The 19094-nt window shown below is 44.1% G+C and overlaps 1 protein-coding gene across 5 annotated transcripts in view; it reads right to left on the minus strand.

Moving 5' to 3' along the window:
* Window positions 1–19094, minus strand: part of DCX (doublecortin) — an 83190-nt gene that overhangs the window by 12929 nt on the left and 51167 nt on the right. For 2 of the 5 annotated variants that reach the window (XM_030967974.1, XM_030967975.1), the window contains 3 exons: window positions 12862–12964; window positions 8036–8173; window positions 1037–1134 (listed from right to left, as the gene is read on the minus strand). In XM_030967974.1, coding sequence (XP_030823834.1) covers window positions 1037–1134; window positions 8036–8173; window positions 12862–12964 — 339 coding nt within the window. The remainder of the gene's footprint in view (window positions 1–1036; window positions 1135–8035; window positions 8174–12861; window positions 12965–19094) is intronic. The other 3 variants (XM_030967977.1, XM_030967976.1, XM_030967978.1) reach the window with 3 other exon arrangements.

Genomic DNA, 19094 nt, shown 5'->3' on the forward strand with positions numbered 1-19094 from the left:
TTGTGTTAAATTTGGTGTGTTTTCTCAAACTTAGACTGAGCAGCTGAGAACAGAGTGAGGTCCTGAGGAAAACAGTTTTCATTTGGATTCAGCTACGCTTTGTTAAACAGAATTGGTTCAACCCCTGCAAGCTGCCCCACGGTGGGTTCCACGTGGCTGCTGACTGCAAAACCTCAGCACCACCAGCATTTTTAAATTACTCTTCAAAATCTTTGAGTCAATGCTTTCAGAGTCAGGCTGAGAGGCGCATTCTGTTTTACTAAAGAGAAATCCCCCTGACCTCCTCTCACATCTACATTTGTGCCCAAGCTCCAATTCCCGTATCAAGTGAAAACTGTTGGAAGCAGCATGGTGGCTATTCCAGAAATGCAAAGGCCCACAGAAATGAAAGTCAGAACTCAGCACAGAGTGGCCCTGAATAACAGGAACTGAAAAAGCTGTGACAGCTGCTGTACCTTTTAAATAAATCAATACATGAATTATCCATGAGCCAGCCCAGGTTTCCTGGTCCCTGCCAGGATGCTGTGCTACCTGTTGGTCTGATCCACAACACAATTACCACACCAGCTGTAAGAATCACCTGATTCCTGTAAAACAGAGCATGGCCTTAAATAATTTAAAAAACTTAAATTCTTCAGGAGCATCATTAAAGTGATGTCTGAGAACTGCAGTAATGTTTGTGTTGCTTCTGCTCTTTAATGGGCCTGATTTGCCAACACTTGAAGCTTTTCAGGCCAGGAGGGTTGACATGAAACCACAATCCATCAATGATTTTTTTCAAATAGTGGCACAAGCTCATGGTTAAGTTGTCTCCTCTGATCCCTTTGGGCAGTCTCCAGCACACATTAACAGCTCCAGGGGAGGAGTCAGGCTTTGCTCACCACCTTGCCCTAAAGGACAACTTTTACAGCTAAAGGGCCAAACTCCCCTGTTTGAACATGAGTTATTCTTCCAGAGGATATGGCCATGACTTCAGTGTCCCCCAGAGCTGAGGGGCTGAGGCAGAAGGAGGTGTAGTAAGGTATAAGAAACGTAATACCTTGTGCTTGCGGAGGCTCCCGGGGCTGGTGGGCGTGGAGATCGGGGACTGCTTGGACTTGGGGGTGGACAGCTGGCTGCTGGAGGTCCCGTTGGCTGGCAGGAAACAAGACACAAGCTGCAAATCAGGCAAGCAAGGGGAAGGGTTTTCTCCTTTGGGGAGATGGAAGGTCTCCGAACATTCAACAGCACGGTTTATTCATGTTAGGCAGGAGGAAAAAAACAACAAAACAAGTGAACAGCATAGCTGTAAACATAACTCAAGGATTTCAGCTGCAAAATACAGTGAGATACAAAATAAATTGAGGGAGCAATATTTCACCCAAGAAATACTCACCAAGACAATCCAAGGCACATATCACCAGAAAAACAGAAAGACAATTTCTGTGTTCTCAAACTGTTTAAGGGCATGACTGGAAACCAGAGGCTGAAGATATCCTGGATCTTACCCAAGCGAGGTGAGATGTCAATTATAGAAATGAAAAATTAGGCAAACAGCAGCCTGGAATGCCCTGGCTGTATTTTGTTGTGGATGGGAGTAAGTGGCCAAAGAGCCTGATGGAATTATGCTTTCAATTGTGACAGCTGAATCTACAAATCAGTTACTTAAAATTCATCAAGTACTTGAGTGTCTGGAGGAGACTGAAGAAGTGTAATAAAGTGTCATAGAGTAAAATATGTGAATGTTGTATTTTTAAGAGCCAAACCAGCACAGCTCTTGCTTTAATGCCTCAGAAAGACTCAGTGCTCTTCTCTGTTACCTCCTTGTGAGGAACAGGGGTAGCTCAGGTTTGCAACAAAGGCAGAGGGCAAGCAGGTGTGAAAAGAAACACGTGCTTGTGAAAAATGCATGTATTTTATGATTGGCTTTTCGCAAATATTAAAATGAATATTATATGTGTTGTGTTAGAAAGTAATGCTGTATTAATTCTCTTAAGTACTGTGTTAAATATAGTTTTAGGTTATAAAAAATGTTAAAATAGAAACTATGCTATGTAGGATACTTTTTTAAAGAAAGGACTCGCAGCGGCATAGCAGCCACAGGACACCTGAAATCTTTCAGAGAAAAAGAATTTATTGCTTCATTATCAGAAGAAATGAACTTCTTCCTGCCTTGAAGGCGCTGTTAGGATTCAGAGGAAGAAGCTGACACTGACCAGACAGAATCCTGTGTTTGAATGGAATTTATGCATCATGTATCAGGTGTATGAATATGCAACAGGTTATTGTTTTTAAGGGTTAATCCTCTGTTAATGTGTGTCCTTTTTCGGGCTCGTGCTGCCCAGAAAAAGGTACCCAGACGTCCATAACTCTTTGTATTTGTTGTCTCATATTGTCCTAATTCAATTTGTCCAAATTATTATTACTCTAATTGTATTACTATTTTCATAACCATTTTATTACTATTAAACTTTTAAAATTTTTAAAAAACAAGTGATTGGCGTTGCTCACATGCTCAAAGCCCCGGGACAAAGGAGGAGCTGCCAGCACCTTAAAACAACAAATTCATGGTGGTGTGGCTCCTCTGCCTTCACATCCATCATTTCCATGCACTTCCTCCTCTGTTGGAAGAGGAGGGTATTCATCACACACAGCTTTTTTCCTATTACAAATGCACCTAACTGAGGAAATGGATATTTTTAAAAGGTGGTAGAAATAATGATTTATAGATAATTGGGGAACAGAGTAACACTTCACCTCCTTATCTTACACAAATCATGCTTTATTGATAGGGGAAAAACCTGTTCTGGAAAAGCAGGAGCTGTTTCCTGCTGGCACCTGCACTGAGCTCTACAAAATGAGCTGCTCTCCAGGCTGGTGGGAAAAAAAGTAGAGTTCTCTAACGGTATGCCAAATAATGAAGGCAATTCAGTAAAAAATAACTTGGATCTCTTTTATGTTTTATTTCACTGAGTGAATTTGTGTTTCCTATTAAAGAAAATGTGGGGAACAAGAGGACTGATATAATCTCCATTAGCTAGAATCCATTTCCAATTTCTAAAATGCCTCTTTCTTTATCTCCAATTGTCACTGATCCTCCCTAAGCTGAAGAATGCCACCTAACAACTCTGCAAGAAACCCCAATTTCCTTTCCACCAACAAGACTGGAACAACAGCAGAGCCAGTGTGCAGCAAAATGGATGTGATTGCTGCAGGGCAGGATAGAAATTCCCTAATACAATGAGAGTTTTAAGTGCTACAGCAGGCATGTAAATATTTTATGAGCATCAACAAAAAACCAGATGTGACATCCAAATCAGAAATGGAATGAGATGGATGGATATCATTACAAAGACAGCAGAATTTTGCAGCAGGAGCAACAATGAAGAAGCCCAGTTTAATTTTCTCTGCCTGCTAATGAAGAATAGTGCTCATAAGCAAACTTGCCTGTGCTTCCTTTGAACTGAAATGCAAGAAAATAACAGGAGGCAAAGAGCGGGCCCCAGGTGGTGCATAACACTGCTGCTCCACTAAAATCTGCTGATGATTTAGGGTAGCTCAGGATCTCACCTACACTCAGCTATCAGGAACTGTTCTTTAGAACCAGCTTTCCTTTCAATTCTTTAGGGTTTTTCCACCATTTTATTCTTTGTGCATTATGGCTTATTCATGGCATTGAATTTGCTCTGCAACATCAATTTACCTTGAAGTGTATATGTAATATTCTTTAATTGCAGGAGCATGTGCACCTTTTTTCCACAGGATCCTCACCTCCCCCTGTGCACGAGGCAGTTTGTACTCAGGAGAGAAATCAGACTTGTCAGCACATGAGAGGGGGGATGGAGAATATTCCTGTTGTGTTTGAGATGAGAGATCCAGGGAAACTGAATTCTCTGTCTGCTCCCCCCACAGATATTTTAGAATCACACAAAAGTTTGGGTTGGAAGGGAGCTTAAAGCTCATCCCATTCCACCCCCTGACATGGACAGGGACACCTCCCACTGTCCCAGGCTGCTCCCAGCCCTGTCCAGCCTGGCCTTGGGCACTGCCAGGGATCCAGGGGCAGCCACAGCTGCTCTGGGCACCTGTGCCAGGGCCTCAGCATCCTCACAGCAAAGAATTTCTTATTAATGTCTAAACCTGCCCTCCTCTAGCTTAAGTCCATTCCCCCTTTGTCCTATCACTTTATGCCCTTGTCAGAAGTCCTTCTTCAGTCCTTTTTTAGGGCCCTTTTTAGGCAGGTGTGTCACATGGAATTGTTCCCTGGGTGTTGCTAAGGTTTGCTGGGATGACTGGGGCTCTGGATCCAGAGTTCATTGTCCAATTCCAGCTTTAGCCCATGCAGTCTTGTTTTTCTCTCCTCAGCCCACGGTGTTTGTGCTCCTGGGCCTGAGATTTGGATCATTTGTCCTTGGTCCCCAGCTGGAGCAGGAATTGTTTTGTCTCCCTGCTCTGTGCACAGAGCTCCCCATCCCCTCATATGAAGCCCAGACCCACACACCAAAGCAGCACAGAACCTGAGAAATATAAAAGCTAAAACCTGAGGCATCATGGCATTCCCCAGACATCTGCTGCCCTTGGACACACTCATCCATAATGGCCCCTGGGAGCAGCCCTGCAGCCAGGACAGACGGACACTCTGGGTCTGTTTGCTAATTGCTGCTGCCTGCTGAATGTGCTTTTGTCCCTCTGTCCATTAGTGGACTGAGACATTAAGGTCTTGCAGCAGCCTCAGAGCCCTGCTCATATTCTCTCCAGGCCAAATCAAGGCAAAGACATTTTCAAATTTCAGTTCAGGTACCCGTGGCTCTGTCCTGGTTTTAATAATCATAAGCTCTCCCATCACAGCACATGTTTTTATACAACTGAACCCTTGTTTGGCACATCAGTTTGTATAAGATAAATCCAAGTTCTTATAACAAAGAAAGAATGGTAAATGACATCATTATTTTCTCTCCTGTATTTCTCCCCTGAGATTTAGCTCTGGCTTTTGCTTAGCCTGACTCCTTGTTGGAGCAGTCTGTTAAAGAAATTCTGCCAAACTTCATGCTGACCCTGCTCCATTTGAATCTCACGGATCAGGGCAGAAGCACAGAGGCTCCTCATGGCCAGTTTTCCTCTGCCACGTTAGGAGAAGGAACTGGATGGTGCCCTGCAGGTGAGGTTTAGTATGGATTTCACTGCTCTGAGCTGGGTCTTTCAGCAAAGCTGAATCCCCAGGAGGAAAGATTGAGGTTAGAAATACACAGAAGCTTTATAACTCAAATTTTGCTAGAAATCCACTGGCATTGCCTAGGAAGGACAGCTATGGGTTGGGTGTTAGTGAGGGAAGGGAGAAAGGATTTCCCTTGGGAATACAAGGATTGGGGTGAGTTCCCATCTCCTTAGAGCAGAGAGACTCTTCTTTGTTCTGCATTCATTAATTTAATTTTCATTCATTCATTTAAATGACTGCATGGTAAGAGAAAAGCGCCGTGCCAAGAAAACAATGTTTAAATTGCTTCTGTGGATTTGCCACATCACTTTTTTGGATATCCTGGGAGCTGAAGGGCTCTGGCTGCCTAAAGGGATTGAGCTTTCCACAGTGAGGCCCTGACACCTCACTGTGAGGTGGGTTTAGACTCCTCTCACCCAAAGATTCCCCTCCAAACCTGCCCAGACATCAGTGCCCAGATATGTCACAATGGCCTTGGAGACCTTGGTGGGAGAATAGGATACAGAAACCTGCACAGAAAATAACTGGGAAGAACAGAGACAACACAAAACCAAGGAAACGCTCATGAGATTGCACATGACAACCACAGCAGAGGGAAAGACAACAAAGACAAAAGGTACAAATGGGTAGGGGAGCAAACACACAGCAGAAATATTGCATATATTTGAAGTAAAACTGCTTTTAAATAGTTTCACACATTAAATGGGTGAGATTCTGGGGGGGAAAAATAGGTCAGATCATCTTTTATTAATCAGACTTCATTCAGCTTTCTTTGCTTTTTGAATGTGATAACTCCAAAGTCTCATCTAAATGTAAATATTGGTTCTTATGAGATGTGTAAATCCACTTAGTTTATTACCAGTTCAATACAAGAATACAAAATGGTATTCTTTTTTCTCTCTGTCCTGAGAAAACAAGAGTCTTCTATTTTTCAGTACTAACAGAGCTCAGTCTTTTTTATCCTCATTAAGCAGGACAAGTGCCATTTTTTCCTTTATTGAAATTACAGGAAAGCACGAAAGACTCTTGTCTGGACAGATTAAAGAAACCTGATTTGCTCTTCATTACTGACCTTAACTCCAGGAACTGGTTATTGTTCAGCCTTTCTGGTTGTTTTAATCTCCCCCTGAAAAGCTCTGCTAAGTGTGTTCATTAAAGCTCATCAGATGAGTCACCATCCTGGGCCTGGAGTCGCTCAATCAGTTAAAATCAGGCACACAATAATTGCCATTTCACATTAAACTCTATGCTCATGCAGTAAACTCTGCTTCTGGTGGGAATCAGCAGCACCTGATGCTTGTGGGGAAGGTTTAAAGCTGCTCATGCGTGAGCTGACTCCCACATCACTGAGTGTTACTTCTGGGTTTTTGTAAATCACATTTCCCATCGTGCCTTCAATGTGCCTACACAGCTTCAGCAGGCATTTGGGGCTGTGAAAGTGGTTAAATTATGGCAAGCCTGAGTTTGAGAATAGCCACAAATGGAATCTTGAAGAAAAACTTTATGAATGCAAAATCACCTCAGAAAGAAATATTTTTTAAAAAATATAGTCTTGGCATGTGCCAACCAATTTCACACTGTCCCTTTAGGTAGCTGAAAAACACCCACACACCCTAAACAAATGAACTGCAAATGAAGGGGGAAATCCTTCTGATTGCTGCCAAGAGAATTTTCTGACTAATAATCCCATTTCTACTGATGATCAGCTGTCGTGTGATGTTCCCATGCAATATGCAGCACGTTAGCATGACGGTGAAAAGGAATTTCTGGTTTATATCGCCTGTGTTGATGCTGTGGGACACCTGAACTCAAGCTGTGAAGCTCTCCTGGAATTCTGACATGTTTAATTGATGTTTTGGCCATTTTAGTTGAGAGGCCATGTCTGGTTCTCTTTTGGAACATCTGAAGGGTGGTGATGGACTGAGAGTTGGTGATCTGAGGGGTGGCAACTGAATTGAGAGTCTAAGGTTTTGTCTTACTGTGATGTATTGGGAACTTGGCTGGGGGGAGAAGGAATGTTTGGAAGGTTTTCATCCTGAGTTCTGTTTCTTTTATATATTGTAAATTAATAAAGTTTTTTTTCCCTTCTATTCCTAAGCTGGAGCCTGCTTTGCTCTATTCCTGGTCACATCTCGCAGTAGACACCAGGGAGAATGTATTTTCATGGGGGCACTGGCATTGCGCCAGCGTCAAACCATGACATTTTTTGTCAATCATAACCCCAGAAGCCCTCCATGACTCTAAGGACTGTCAATTACCAGAATCACTGCAATACTCAGCCCAGCCTTGGACTGACAGTGCTGCAGCTCCCCACATGTGCTGCCAACCCCGGTGCTGCTGCAGAAGGAAGGAGGCATTTGAAATGGTGCAAGCTGCTGCAGCAAATTAGGATTCCCATTTTCCCTCTTTTCCATTACTGAGTGTCTCAGTGTCCCATCAATAAACCCATCAGCAGTTCTGCAATTGCAAGGTCACTGGTCTCCTTTAAATAATGATTGTGAGGAGCCACTCCTGACCTGCGCAATAATCACCATTTGCTTTGCACAGGAGGTCACCCTAAATCACTCTGTATCTGCAGGGACCATCTGGGAGCACTGTGGGCCTTGATTTCCTGCCTGGGGAATAGAAACTTCTTTTAAAACATTTTTGGGGAAGGAGCTGTGAGCCTGTGGCTGGAACAACCTCGAGCCACAACCGCGCTTCACCAACCAGGAGATTCCTTCCCAATATTTAATAGCTTCTTGTTTCCAAAAGACACCTGAGTTTCCTCAGCAAGCACAGGGAGTTTGTGCTTTTCCCTGGAGCACAGTGAAAGGCAGACACCAAGAAACAATCACTCACCATCTTGGTGGTTACCTGAATCGGCCGGGGACTTGCTGCGGCGCATGGGCGCGGGGCTCTTGGCCGAGCTCTTCTGAGGGGTGGGCGAGGATTTGCTGCCCGTGGCACCTGCTGGGCTCCCCTTCATCACCCGGCACTCTGCGGGAACACAGACCCACCTGGTTATGGCCCTGCTGTGAAACAGCTCAGTGCCTGGTCCCCAGAGAGGTGCAGGAACCCCAAGGGCAAGGGAAAAGCTGATATTGTCCCTTGTTCTCCAAGGGCTGAAAGGAGACTCATCAAGGGGAGGGCAGAGAGAACAGCTCTGCTCCTCTAGGGGAGGTGCTGAGGCTCTGTGGGTGTCAGGCTGGCTCCCATGAAACATTTTCTGCCCTTCCCTTGGCTCTCCTGAGCACAATGAAAATGGCCAACACTGACTGAGGGAACACTCAAGAAAATCCAGGTATTTTGCTGTAGCCCTCCCGTGTCGCAGACATCTTTTATGAAAAATCCTTCCCTTAGGATTTTTCCTCCTGAGAAGCTGAGAGGCCTCAGGAACAAAATGTAAACATTGACTATCTGCTGCTGTGGAATGCAACAGGTGCATCTGTGATTGACCCATGTTGGTTGTTTTTAATTAATGGCCAATCACAGCCCAGCTGGCTCGGACTCTCTGTCTGAGACAGAAGCTTTTGTTATCATTCTTCTTTCCTATTCTATTCTTAGCTAGCCTTCTGAGGAAATCCTTTCTTCTATTCTTTTAGTATAGTTTTAATGTAATATATATCATAAAATAATAAATCAGCCTTCTGAAACATGGAGTCAGATCCTCATCTCTTCCCTCAACCTGAGACCCCTGTGAACACCATCACACTCTTGTGAAGACCCAGTACCAGGAATGATGAGTGCCCTTTCTGCAGGTGCAGAAAGCCAGCAAACAGCTCATGGTGTGCTGTAAATGAAGCCTCCAAGTGGCAGATGGGGCAGCTGCCCCAGGAGGCTTTCACCCAGCTGGAACCAGCCTCTTCTGTCCTCAACAAGCTGCAACTTTTCAGATGCACAAAGCAAAGGAGACAAGATGGTTTCACAAAGCACATCCTCTGTCCTGGCCACTCATCCCTTTCAGCAAGGTTTTTATAAACAAGCCCAGCAGATTTATGTACTGGAAGATGTGAGCAAATGAGGACCCCAACTGTGCTTCCTTAAAAACTAAATAGGCCAGGAAGAGTGGGAAATGTAAACATGATCTACAGAGTCCTGCAGAGGGGAGCTGAAATGCTAACAAACCTCCACGTGTCCCAGGGTTTCAGGCATGCCTGATCTTCAGAACTGGGTTTTATTTACACTGAGAGCTAACAGAAAAGGAACTTTCCACCCCTCAAGTTATTAACTTAACCCAGTTAAGAAGAAGGCAATAAAAAAGGGATTTCCTTTTTGTCAAATGTTAGCTGGTTCCACCTCATCTCCTCCAACAGCTTGTCCTCACCAAGATGTGAAAAATGTGTCTTTTTTACAGATGTGAGTTACGTGTTCCACATGCAGGCAGTTTTTTATGGAAAAGTTCAGCTCAGCCCCACATGCTCCACACTGAGGACCCCCTGGAATGGAGTCCCCAATGGAATTAAGGCAGCACAGAGCAGATAAATAATTGGTCAACCAAAAGCAAGCTGTCTGACCTAAATGTATATGTTATTTAATGATATATCAGTGTATCTATGAAAATGTAATTGGCTTCAATTTTTCCCCAGGCTTTGCTCATTCTCAGCCAGCCAAGGCTCCATCTCTGCTCCTGGATGGTTTGAGAGAGTTTTGCTGTTGGGCCATGCAGCACAAGAATGTCAGGAGAGGAGGCCTTGTGCTCCAGGGATGCTGCATGGCAGGAATTAAACCTACAGCCAGCTTATTTTCTCTCCTGCTAAATCAATTTTGGAAATTGTAAATCAGGAATAGAAAAAGTTGTGGGGTTTTTTTCCTTCAAAAATGCTTGAATTCTCACAGATGATGTCACTTGAAAGGCTTGTAGAGGTCCAGCCCAAATATAGCCAAATTTTTTATACATGAAGAGCAGTACTGCTGTTGTGAGGGGACTCAAAGGGTGTCAGGCAGCTGTGTTTAGTCACCTGAATTACTCACTAAAAAAAAATAAACCAAAAAAGTAAAAATACTTCATGTTAGGTCTTTGCAAGAGCTTCCAAATTTATGCTCTTCCCAGGGGAGTAATTCCTTGGAAGGAAACCTGGTTTTGCATTTTCCAGCAGAGAAAGGCTGACTCTGAGGAATTCCTCCAGCTCAGCCCTTGGCAAGGGTCAGAGGCAATCCCTGAGCTTTTGCAGGAGGTGGAAACCTGGCTGTGCTGAGGTTGGTGTGAAAAGGCCTCTAAATGTCACCAAAGTGTGACATTTCCACCATGCTGAAACCAGGGGGTACAAAAAGGACAGAGCAATGTCATCTGGAAGGTGCTCAGCAGCAGGATTAGAGGGTGGAAGCTGTGGTGGGCAGCCAGGAGGAAAAGATGACATAATCCTCTCTTGTGCTGATTCTCTTTTTGTTTCCTGACGTCCTGCCAGAGTGAACATCATAACCAGCAATCCTGGTGTGTGTCATCCAAACAGGCAAGAGAAATTTCCCCATGACAGAGGAGATTTTATGAAGTGACACTCATCTGCAAAACCTCAGGATTTGCAGCTCTCCTGGCAGCATCTGCCTTGGAAGGAGGAAGGCTGATGGGTGTACAATGGGGAAACACTGCTGAGGCTCCTCATCTGCTCCCTGGGAGCTGCAAGGGCTCCTGCAAAAACGCCTCTGGAGCTGCTCACTGCCTTCCCAACAGCAAACTCGGCTTCCTCCTGCCAGAGCAATCCAAGCTGGAGAAGCCAGCAGTGCCCACGAGTGGAGGCAGAGCTGGGATTTCCATCCAGTTGTTCTGCCAGGGCTGCATCCGAGCTGTTTTCCAGCGTGGAGCTCCCTGTGGAGCTGACTCAACTGCTGAGTGGTGAAAAACAATGTGAAGCTCAGCTTACAGAGCACTTCCCCAGCCTGCCACAGGCTTTATCCTCTGCCTGCAAAGTCTCAGCTGAACCTTGGAAACTTCCTTTGAATTACCCCAAGACCATCAAATGGGTTCATGTGGAGTACACAGGGCAGAAGTACCTAAAGAAGCACTTTGGAAGCACTAAAATAAAATCAGGCTTGCAAGGGAGTAATAAAAAACTCGGTGTTTGGAGACTAGAGGCTGCTTGGCTTCCTGGCATCCAGCAAAAATCATCTTTGACCCTCAATACAGAGCCAGTTTGCAGCATATAGGACAGGATGGGGCTTGTGTTCCTTACACAACACACGTAGAGCTTTGGGAAGTGTGCCTAGATGCTTGGAGAGCACATTTTATTCAGTTTAAACGGTTAAAATGGCATTAATTTCCTCTTGCTGCACTCACTGGCACCTGCACACAGGTGGGTACAGTTGCCAGGTGGGGTGGGTGGTAAGGCCTGCAAGTCCAAGCTCTGTATATTCTGTAAAATCAAAGATTTCATGGTGTAATTGATCACAGAGACTCACATATTAGAGAATTTTGATGGCAGTGGTGACAAGCAAAAATACCGGTGCTGTCCCAGTCATGCCCCCAAAAAGGGAATTATTGCCCTGCTTTTTTCAGCAGAAGTAAGCAGTGGAAATGTGATTTTTATTTTCAACTCTTGCTTGTTTCCATTTTTAATATGCATGTGTCTACATAAGGATGATTAGCTCTCAAGAAAAATGCATCTATCTGATTGTGACTGGAGAAAATCGAAAGTATAAACACTCCCAGATTTTGCAGTAAATGTCAAAATGCTGTAGGACTTAATTTATTCTGACTACACCTCCGTCAGTATTTGCCTGATTATAATAGTGCTGACTGGATAAGTATCCCAAAAGGATGTTAAATGTTACAGCAGCCTTCTTGAGCCAGGTCTCATAAGCTCTTGGGGGTCTATAACACACCCAAGATAGCTCAGCTACCCTTGGAGGCATAAAAATCAGCAGGATGGCTTCTGTTGCAGTGTTGGAAACAAAAAGGTTTAATAAAAAGCAAAACAACAAACAGAGAAAAACCGAGCCAGGTGCAAGAGGTTCTTGCTCTTGGTAAAACACCCTACAAAAGCAATTAGTTTGTTCACTTCTATTTCTAGTAAATTGCCCAAGTGAGACTTTTTGGCTTCTGTCCAATTAGCTATCCTTAAGTTTGAAATTATGTCCCCTGAGCCCATGAAGTGGCTTTTTTCAAAGAGAGAAACTTCTGGGCTTCTTTCCTTTTTGAAGAGACAAAGGACAGCTTTGTCGCTGTCAACAGAAAACACATTTGTCGCAGACATCTTTTATGAAAAATCTTTTCTTTAGGATTTTTCCTCCTGAGAAGCTGAGAGGCCTCAGGAACAAAATGTAAACAATGGTTATCTGCTGCTGTGGAATGCAACAGGCGGATCTTTGATTGGCCCATGTTGGTTGTTTCTAATTAATGGCCAATCACAGTCAGCTGGCTCGGACTCTCTGTCTGAGCCACAAACCTTTGTTATCATTCCTTCTTTTTCTATTCTTAGCTAGCCTTCTGAGGAAATCCTTTCTTCTATTCTTTTAGTATAGTTTTAATATAATATATATCATAAAATAATAAATCAAGCCTTCTGAAACATGGAGTCAGATCCTTGTCTCTTCCCTCATCCTGGGACCCCTGTGAACACGGTCACACACATTCCTATAGTTAAATTCCATGCAGTGGCTCTCATAAGCCAGACCAGAAGCATGCAGCACTGAGCTCAGACAGGAGCAGGGAAGGGCAGTGCAATAAAGGCTCAGGGTGGGTTTGACATTACCGCTCTCATCCAGGGAAAAGTCGTCCTGTGCATAGCGGAACTTCTCGGGGCCACAGGCGATGAACACATCATCATCCCCAAAGAAATCGTGCAGACAGGTCACCTGCAGAGAGAACAGAGGCGTGCATTTCAGTGGTAATTAATTACTTTATTATACTGTATTATTCTATACTATGGTACACTATGTTACATTACATCTAAACTGAATCTGCCAAGCATTCAACTGTAAGAGCCTGAATGAGGGATGTGGGACTCCAGGCAGCTCTTCAAATGCAGTTTATTGTATCCAAGAGTTACAGCAGTCTAGGGTTGTGGGTGACAGAGCTGTGCCCACAGCTGTCAGCTCCAGCTGCAGGCAGGCCTGGAGACCCTTTGGTTTTGGTTACAATGCATTATAGACTTTTCTTTGCTTGGCATCTTAATAGAGTAGAACCAATCTATACCTTAACTTTTACCTATAGCCTATCATAACTACTATCATTACCATATTCATGCTACTATTCTCCAATCACTAAAAGTTAGTACATTACAGTTTAAGCTGGAAGTTGTTTTTCAGTTTTCTTGCAGTGGAAAATTCTGAGACCTTTTTTCTACTTTCTCCATCTGCTGACTTTTTTGCTTGTGCTATCTTCCTGCTTGGTAAAAACATCTTGTTTGGGGTGGGTTTATCCTTTGCTCTAAGTCATAAAAACCCCTTCTAACTAACATATCCTTGGTTAGCCAGTAAGACTGGCTCAGCAATTCTTTTCTTCTATATCAAAACTTGCTTCCATCTCTATTCCTTCTTCAGACCCTACATTTAAAAATCTTTCTGCCAAGCACACAGATCTGTGAGACTTTCTTGTCAAACTTTCATCCTTCCCAACACTCAGCTCTGCACACCCTGCCCAGAATCTCGTGACTGTCAGCCCCCAGTCTCAACACACACACACACACCTGGCCCTGACAGGCCAAGGAAACAAAACTCCATCACTGTGGGTAAACAATCTCCATGTTGCATTCTGCTTTGGCACCAACACAGGCACAGCAAATGAGATAAGAATATTCTTGGGAGGAATTGTGCCTTGCTTTTCTCTGTGAAGAGAAATTCAGGGCTACAGCATTGTCCTGTTGGGGCTCAGCTCTGGTGAAGCAGAAGGGGGCTCTGCCTCTCTGCTCTTCCCCCATCCCAGGTTAATGTGGCCCTGCTTTCCCCAGGGCTGGTGCTCATCACACAACTGCCCAGGGCAGGTCAAGCCTAACAGAGGCATTAAATAACCCCAAAAAACAGAGATAAAACCCCCAAACAACTCCGTTCTTGGAGGTCTGGCATTTCCCACCCAGCTGACAGGACACATCAGTCACCTGAAGGAATGACACAGCTACTTCTAAAAAAGAGCAGAGGTGCCCCCTGTGCCACACTGGCAGGGCTGTGAGCCCACTGCCTGTGCTGGGGGCTGTCTTGGTACCCACAGAGCCTAAACCCTCAAAGAATCACTGGGGATAAGCACAGATGTAGAGGTGTGACTCCTCCTGTGCAATCCTGGTGACAAATTTTAAAGCCAAAATGTTTATCTGTGCTAATGGTGGAGAGACCCAAAGTACAACAGGACACCATTCCCACCACAGCACCATTTAAATCCGGATTTACTGCAAGTGTTGTGCCAGTCTTTCCCTCACTGAGTGCCTTGCTCCCCATTTTTGCCACCCTCAATAGGAGGAAGTTTTATCTTGCAGCACCTGGAGCTCCAAACTCTGCCTTGCCTTGCAGCATCAAACAGCAACAATGCACAAGATGTGGGAACCCCAGATCCATGGATTTAATCAGAGAACTGATAGCTGGGAGTTTGGAAATGTGAAAATGCTTCCAGGTTGCTGAGAGAAAAATTTAAAATCCTGTCAGGCTGGGAGCTCAGCTGGCAGAGATCTGCAGATGATGGGCTTGCTTTAACAATTCCTAACACTATCCTGATATCCCAGATATCCTGACCAGATGTTGTGTCAGGAGCAGCACAAATGCTCCTCTGCAATCACCCCAGTGTGGAACAGCTCCAGCAGAGCCAGCCTGGGCAGCCACACACCAGAGCACCCAGCAGAGCCCAGGGTGGCTTCCCAAAGCTCCACTTTCCCAGGAAACCTTTCCAAGCAAGCCCAGGGTCAGCTCTGGTGTTTGTGATGGAGGGGAGAGGCTGGGAGCTGCTGCTGCTGCTGCTGCTGAGCAGGGTTTTATCACGTCTGGGCACTGGGAGGGACTGCGGAGAGCGCTGGAGATAACCATGGGGGACTCACTGGGGCAGAGCTGAGCTTCTGTATCTGCTGATCTCTTGGAGCTGGACTGTGAAAAGTTAATTTCAAGCTCTAATAAATCAACTCTAAAGAAGGCTTTTGGCTATCTTAATAAGGCTCAGTATTTCACACTGGTTAGTATAATGTATAATTAAAGCACTGCCCGTGAGTGCCAGCTCTGGTTACAATGCCAAACCTTAGTGAAAAGAATGTTTTTCACATTGTCCTGACTTTCAAAATGGAGCAGGCTGAAATCTGCTGTGGCTTTGATAATCAAAGTTAAAATTTCCTCTGCTAACTCCAGTGAATTCCTATTTCTGATGGTCTAAAATTAGATTGAAAATAGCTAACTTCATCTATAGAGAATTCTCCCAAAGAAAAGATGACATTTCAAGCCAGCGCTTGGTATTACAGCCCTCCCCCTGAGGATGTGTGGCACTGGTTCATTTGCAAATAATTGGGTTTGGCTCAACACAGCAGTTCCCATCGGAATGCTAAGTACCACACTTGTGCCACTGAAAAGACCCATGGGTTGCTCTGCTCCACTGTGCAGTTAAATCTGTGATCTAAACTTGGATCAAACGGCTTCAGAAAATTCCCAGCCCTTTGCATGACATCAGGAAGAGCCCACAGAGGTTTTGTTGTCTCCAGGTCAAAAGTCCAAGTGTGGATTTTGTCCTCCACTGCCCACAACCACCCTGAGCAAACACAAAGCCCAAGAAATCAAGAAAATCTTCAGATCCAAGGGTCCAAACACGATGGAGAAGTCCCAGAGCGTCCACGGGCAGGAACCTGACTGCATTTTAAACACAGACACTTGCAATTCACTTTTCTGCATGGCTGTCCCTCCAGAGAGCAGTTATTGTGTGTAAATACACACAGTAGTTATAGCTATATATATATATATATAAAATAATAGTCATGAACAGCTGGTGAGCACTGGAGGCTGGTAGACAATTCAATAATTTACTTGCTGAACTCTGAATATTCAGGAAACAATCGCTTCTGCCTTTGCCCTATTTGTTCCTTTTGGGTTTCCTGTTGTAACTTCCACTACTAAGAGCTCACCACAGCACAGCAGAAAGGACAGCCAAACCCAACCCCAGCCTCCTTAAATAGTGCAAAATGTAGCAAAATTCAGAAAACAGCTGGGCTCCTGTGCTATGGGGCCTGTAGCTCTGTTGCTTATGTTTACCACATGTGTGGTATTTTCTGTTTACCTTTTGTTTATTCAACCCCAGACCTTGATCACTGCTCTGAGTCCCTGAAACACGCCCCAGATGGGTTCCTGCCCGCAGGAAGCCACTGGAGTAAACTTTCTTTGGGAAAAGTGTGACTTCACTGCTGGATCTGAGAGCACCAGAGCCAGCTTGGCTGAGGGGGGGCATGGAAAAAGGAAAATGGAAAAAAAAGAAACCCACCAGGAAAAAGCCCTGGATATGCTCATCCCTGCAGGACATGAAGCTGGGAAGTGAGGCCATGCTGGGATAACAGGTTTGAGACCTCATTAACCAGTATGGAATGCTTAAAGGTTGTTCTTGACAGGCAAGGCCAAACCTCTACCTGCACTAATGTTGGAGAGGCTTTTAGTGACTCCCAAATAACATTATTGGTCTTCTCTGCATTCCTCAGAAGTCTTTTATCTGGTGTTTCCTCCATTTAAATAAATAAATAAATAAATACATATATAGATAAATAAATAAATGCATAGATGAATAGATAGATAGACAGACAGACAGACAGATAGATAGATAGATAGATAGATAGATAGATAGATAGATAGATAGATAGATTAATGTAGTACAAGTCTCTCCCCAAGCAGTGTGGACTTTTCTTTTTGAAAGAATATTTTCTGCTTTAGCTTGCTCTGATCTATCACTCTAATTATATCCAATAATTTACCTGGAACAGCATGAAAAACAAAAAAGCTGAAAGAATCTTCATAGCAACAGAAAAATTTACCCCAGATGATAACCTGAAAATATTTTTTTTAATGCTGTGTTTTGTTTTAGTTATAAATTTATTAAAGCACAGGACAAAACCCAATAATCAGATAGTGCAAGGAGCAATGCTGCCACTTGAAAATGGTGATTTTGTTGGTGGCTGTTGTCATGCACCCTCAGCAATGACAGCAGGAACCAGCAAAACAGGAAGAATTTGTCTTTCTGCAGTTTTCAGCCTACAAGCATTTTCATCTATAACAAAAAAAAATTAAACTGGTGTTTATGGCTACAGTAGACAAGATAAATAGCATTGATTTCCAAGCATGCCTTTGTTTAAGAAAGGATAATATTGAATTTGAAATTCAGGATTGAAAGGACAATATTGACTTGGGAAAGGATCATACTGCATGAAATGTTTACTCTCCAATTCCTGTAGCTTAAGCAATTCCAAAGAAGGAAATCATATCTTCACAGCCCAGTCAACGAGGCACAAATTTATTTCTTACAAAGTCATTATTCCTAATAGGCCTGATGGTAGCATTTTTCTTTGTGCCAAGGTCTGATCTTTAAAAACCCTTATCATATATATTATGGAAGAAATAGGAGGCTGTAGAGATTAGTTTGCAATTCCTTAGGTTTTCCTTGTTAAACTAAATCCTTCTCTGCTTACATGAGAAAAAGCTTCCCTGAGAGGGCAGCCTAGCTGGGGTTTCTGCAGTGACAGTCCATCAGTGTCTGCTGCAGCAATTTTAATTGCAGAGAGGAAAAGCTGCAGCCTTGGGAGAGCTGCTGAGCCCCTGCCTCATTTTAATACAGCGCTTGTAGAACTAAGCATTTTTCAGGATTTTGACAAAATGGAGCTTGCCTCACACACATCCCTGGATGTGAGCTCACAGTTTGCTGAAGTGCCTGTGCTGGCACAGGCAGGAATTCTGAGTTCACCTGGAAAAGGAGCAGTAAAACCACAGGATCTACACTGGCCCAGCTGGGAGTAACTGGCGGTCCCCAGCTTCCTCCAGGAGGCAGCAGCACTATTTAGAAACTGTGATTTATTCATGAATAAAACAATTAAAAAGAATTAGAAATAAAAAGTTTGAAGACTTCAGCCTCAGCCTGAATCACCCAGCAGTGCAGAGCCTGGGCTGCTTTGAAGGGTTGGGATGTCCCAGCTCCTTCTGCCCCTCCCTGTCCCTCCCTGTCCCTCACTGTCCCTCACTGTCACTCCAGGACAATCATGGGCACAGCAGTGACACAGGGTGAGCTGAACCATCCTCTCCACCCTTCAGAGAAGCGTCCTTTTCAGTCAGAAAATGTTCTGATTTTCAGCTCTCTCCCTCAGTCATACTGATCTTGTAAACCATTCTCTCTGCAGTCTCCCTCCCATTTAGGAATTCAGGCGGCAGAACAGTGATAAGTTCATAAGTAGCTTCAAAGTCCCTAAGTTTCTGCAAATCTAATGGTTGTGTTCAAAGAAAACAGATCTCCACTTGGTCTCTTTTAGATCATCACAGTCCTTCAGCTTGTAGGCTTCCAAATGTCAGGAGGGGGAAAACTGTCTGCAGAAAAAGGCAAAAAAAGGGCCAAAAAGACCCCAGAAGACAAATGCATGCCTGTAAGAACAAAGATGAATTAAGATACACTTTTCTTTCCTAGGCTGCTTTGATAGGTGCTGTAAAATTGAGCACAACCAATAATCAGATAATTACAATTACTGTGCTTTAAGTGCCTGCTCCTGTCCTTTCTCTCTCAGCACTGAGCTGAGCAAGTCAGACCAGCAGCCAGACAGGCACCGAGACTTAACTGAGCTGAAAATGGCACTAAAACCTCTTTAAACTCTCTTTTAACTCCCACCAGCAATCTCAGGGATTTATTTACACTCCATCAGCTGTACTCCAAGTCAGATTGGCAGTGGCCTGCTTGTTTCAGGTCTGAGGAGCCAAAGTCCTAAATCACAAAGGAAACTGTGCTTTCTGATGTGTCACTTGGGTGTCTGCAATCAGCAAAGCCCAGCACAGAAACCAAACA

The sequence above is a fragment of the Camarhynchus parvulus genome, chromosome 4A (genome assembly GCF_901933205.1).
Source record: "Camarhynchus parvulus chromosome 4A, STF_HiC, whole genome shotgun sequence".
NCBI lineage: Eukaryota > Metazoa > Chordata > Aves > Passeriformes > Thraupidae > Camarhynchus > Camarhynchus parvulus.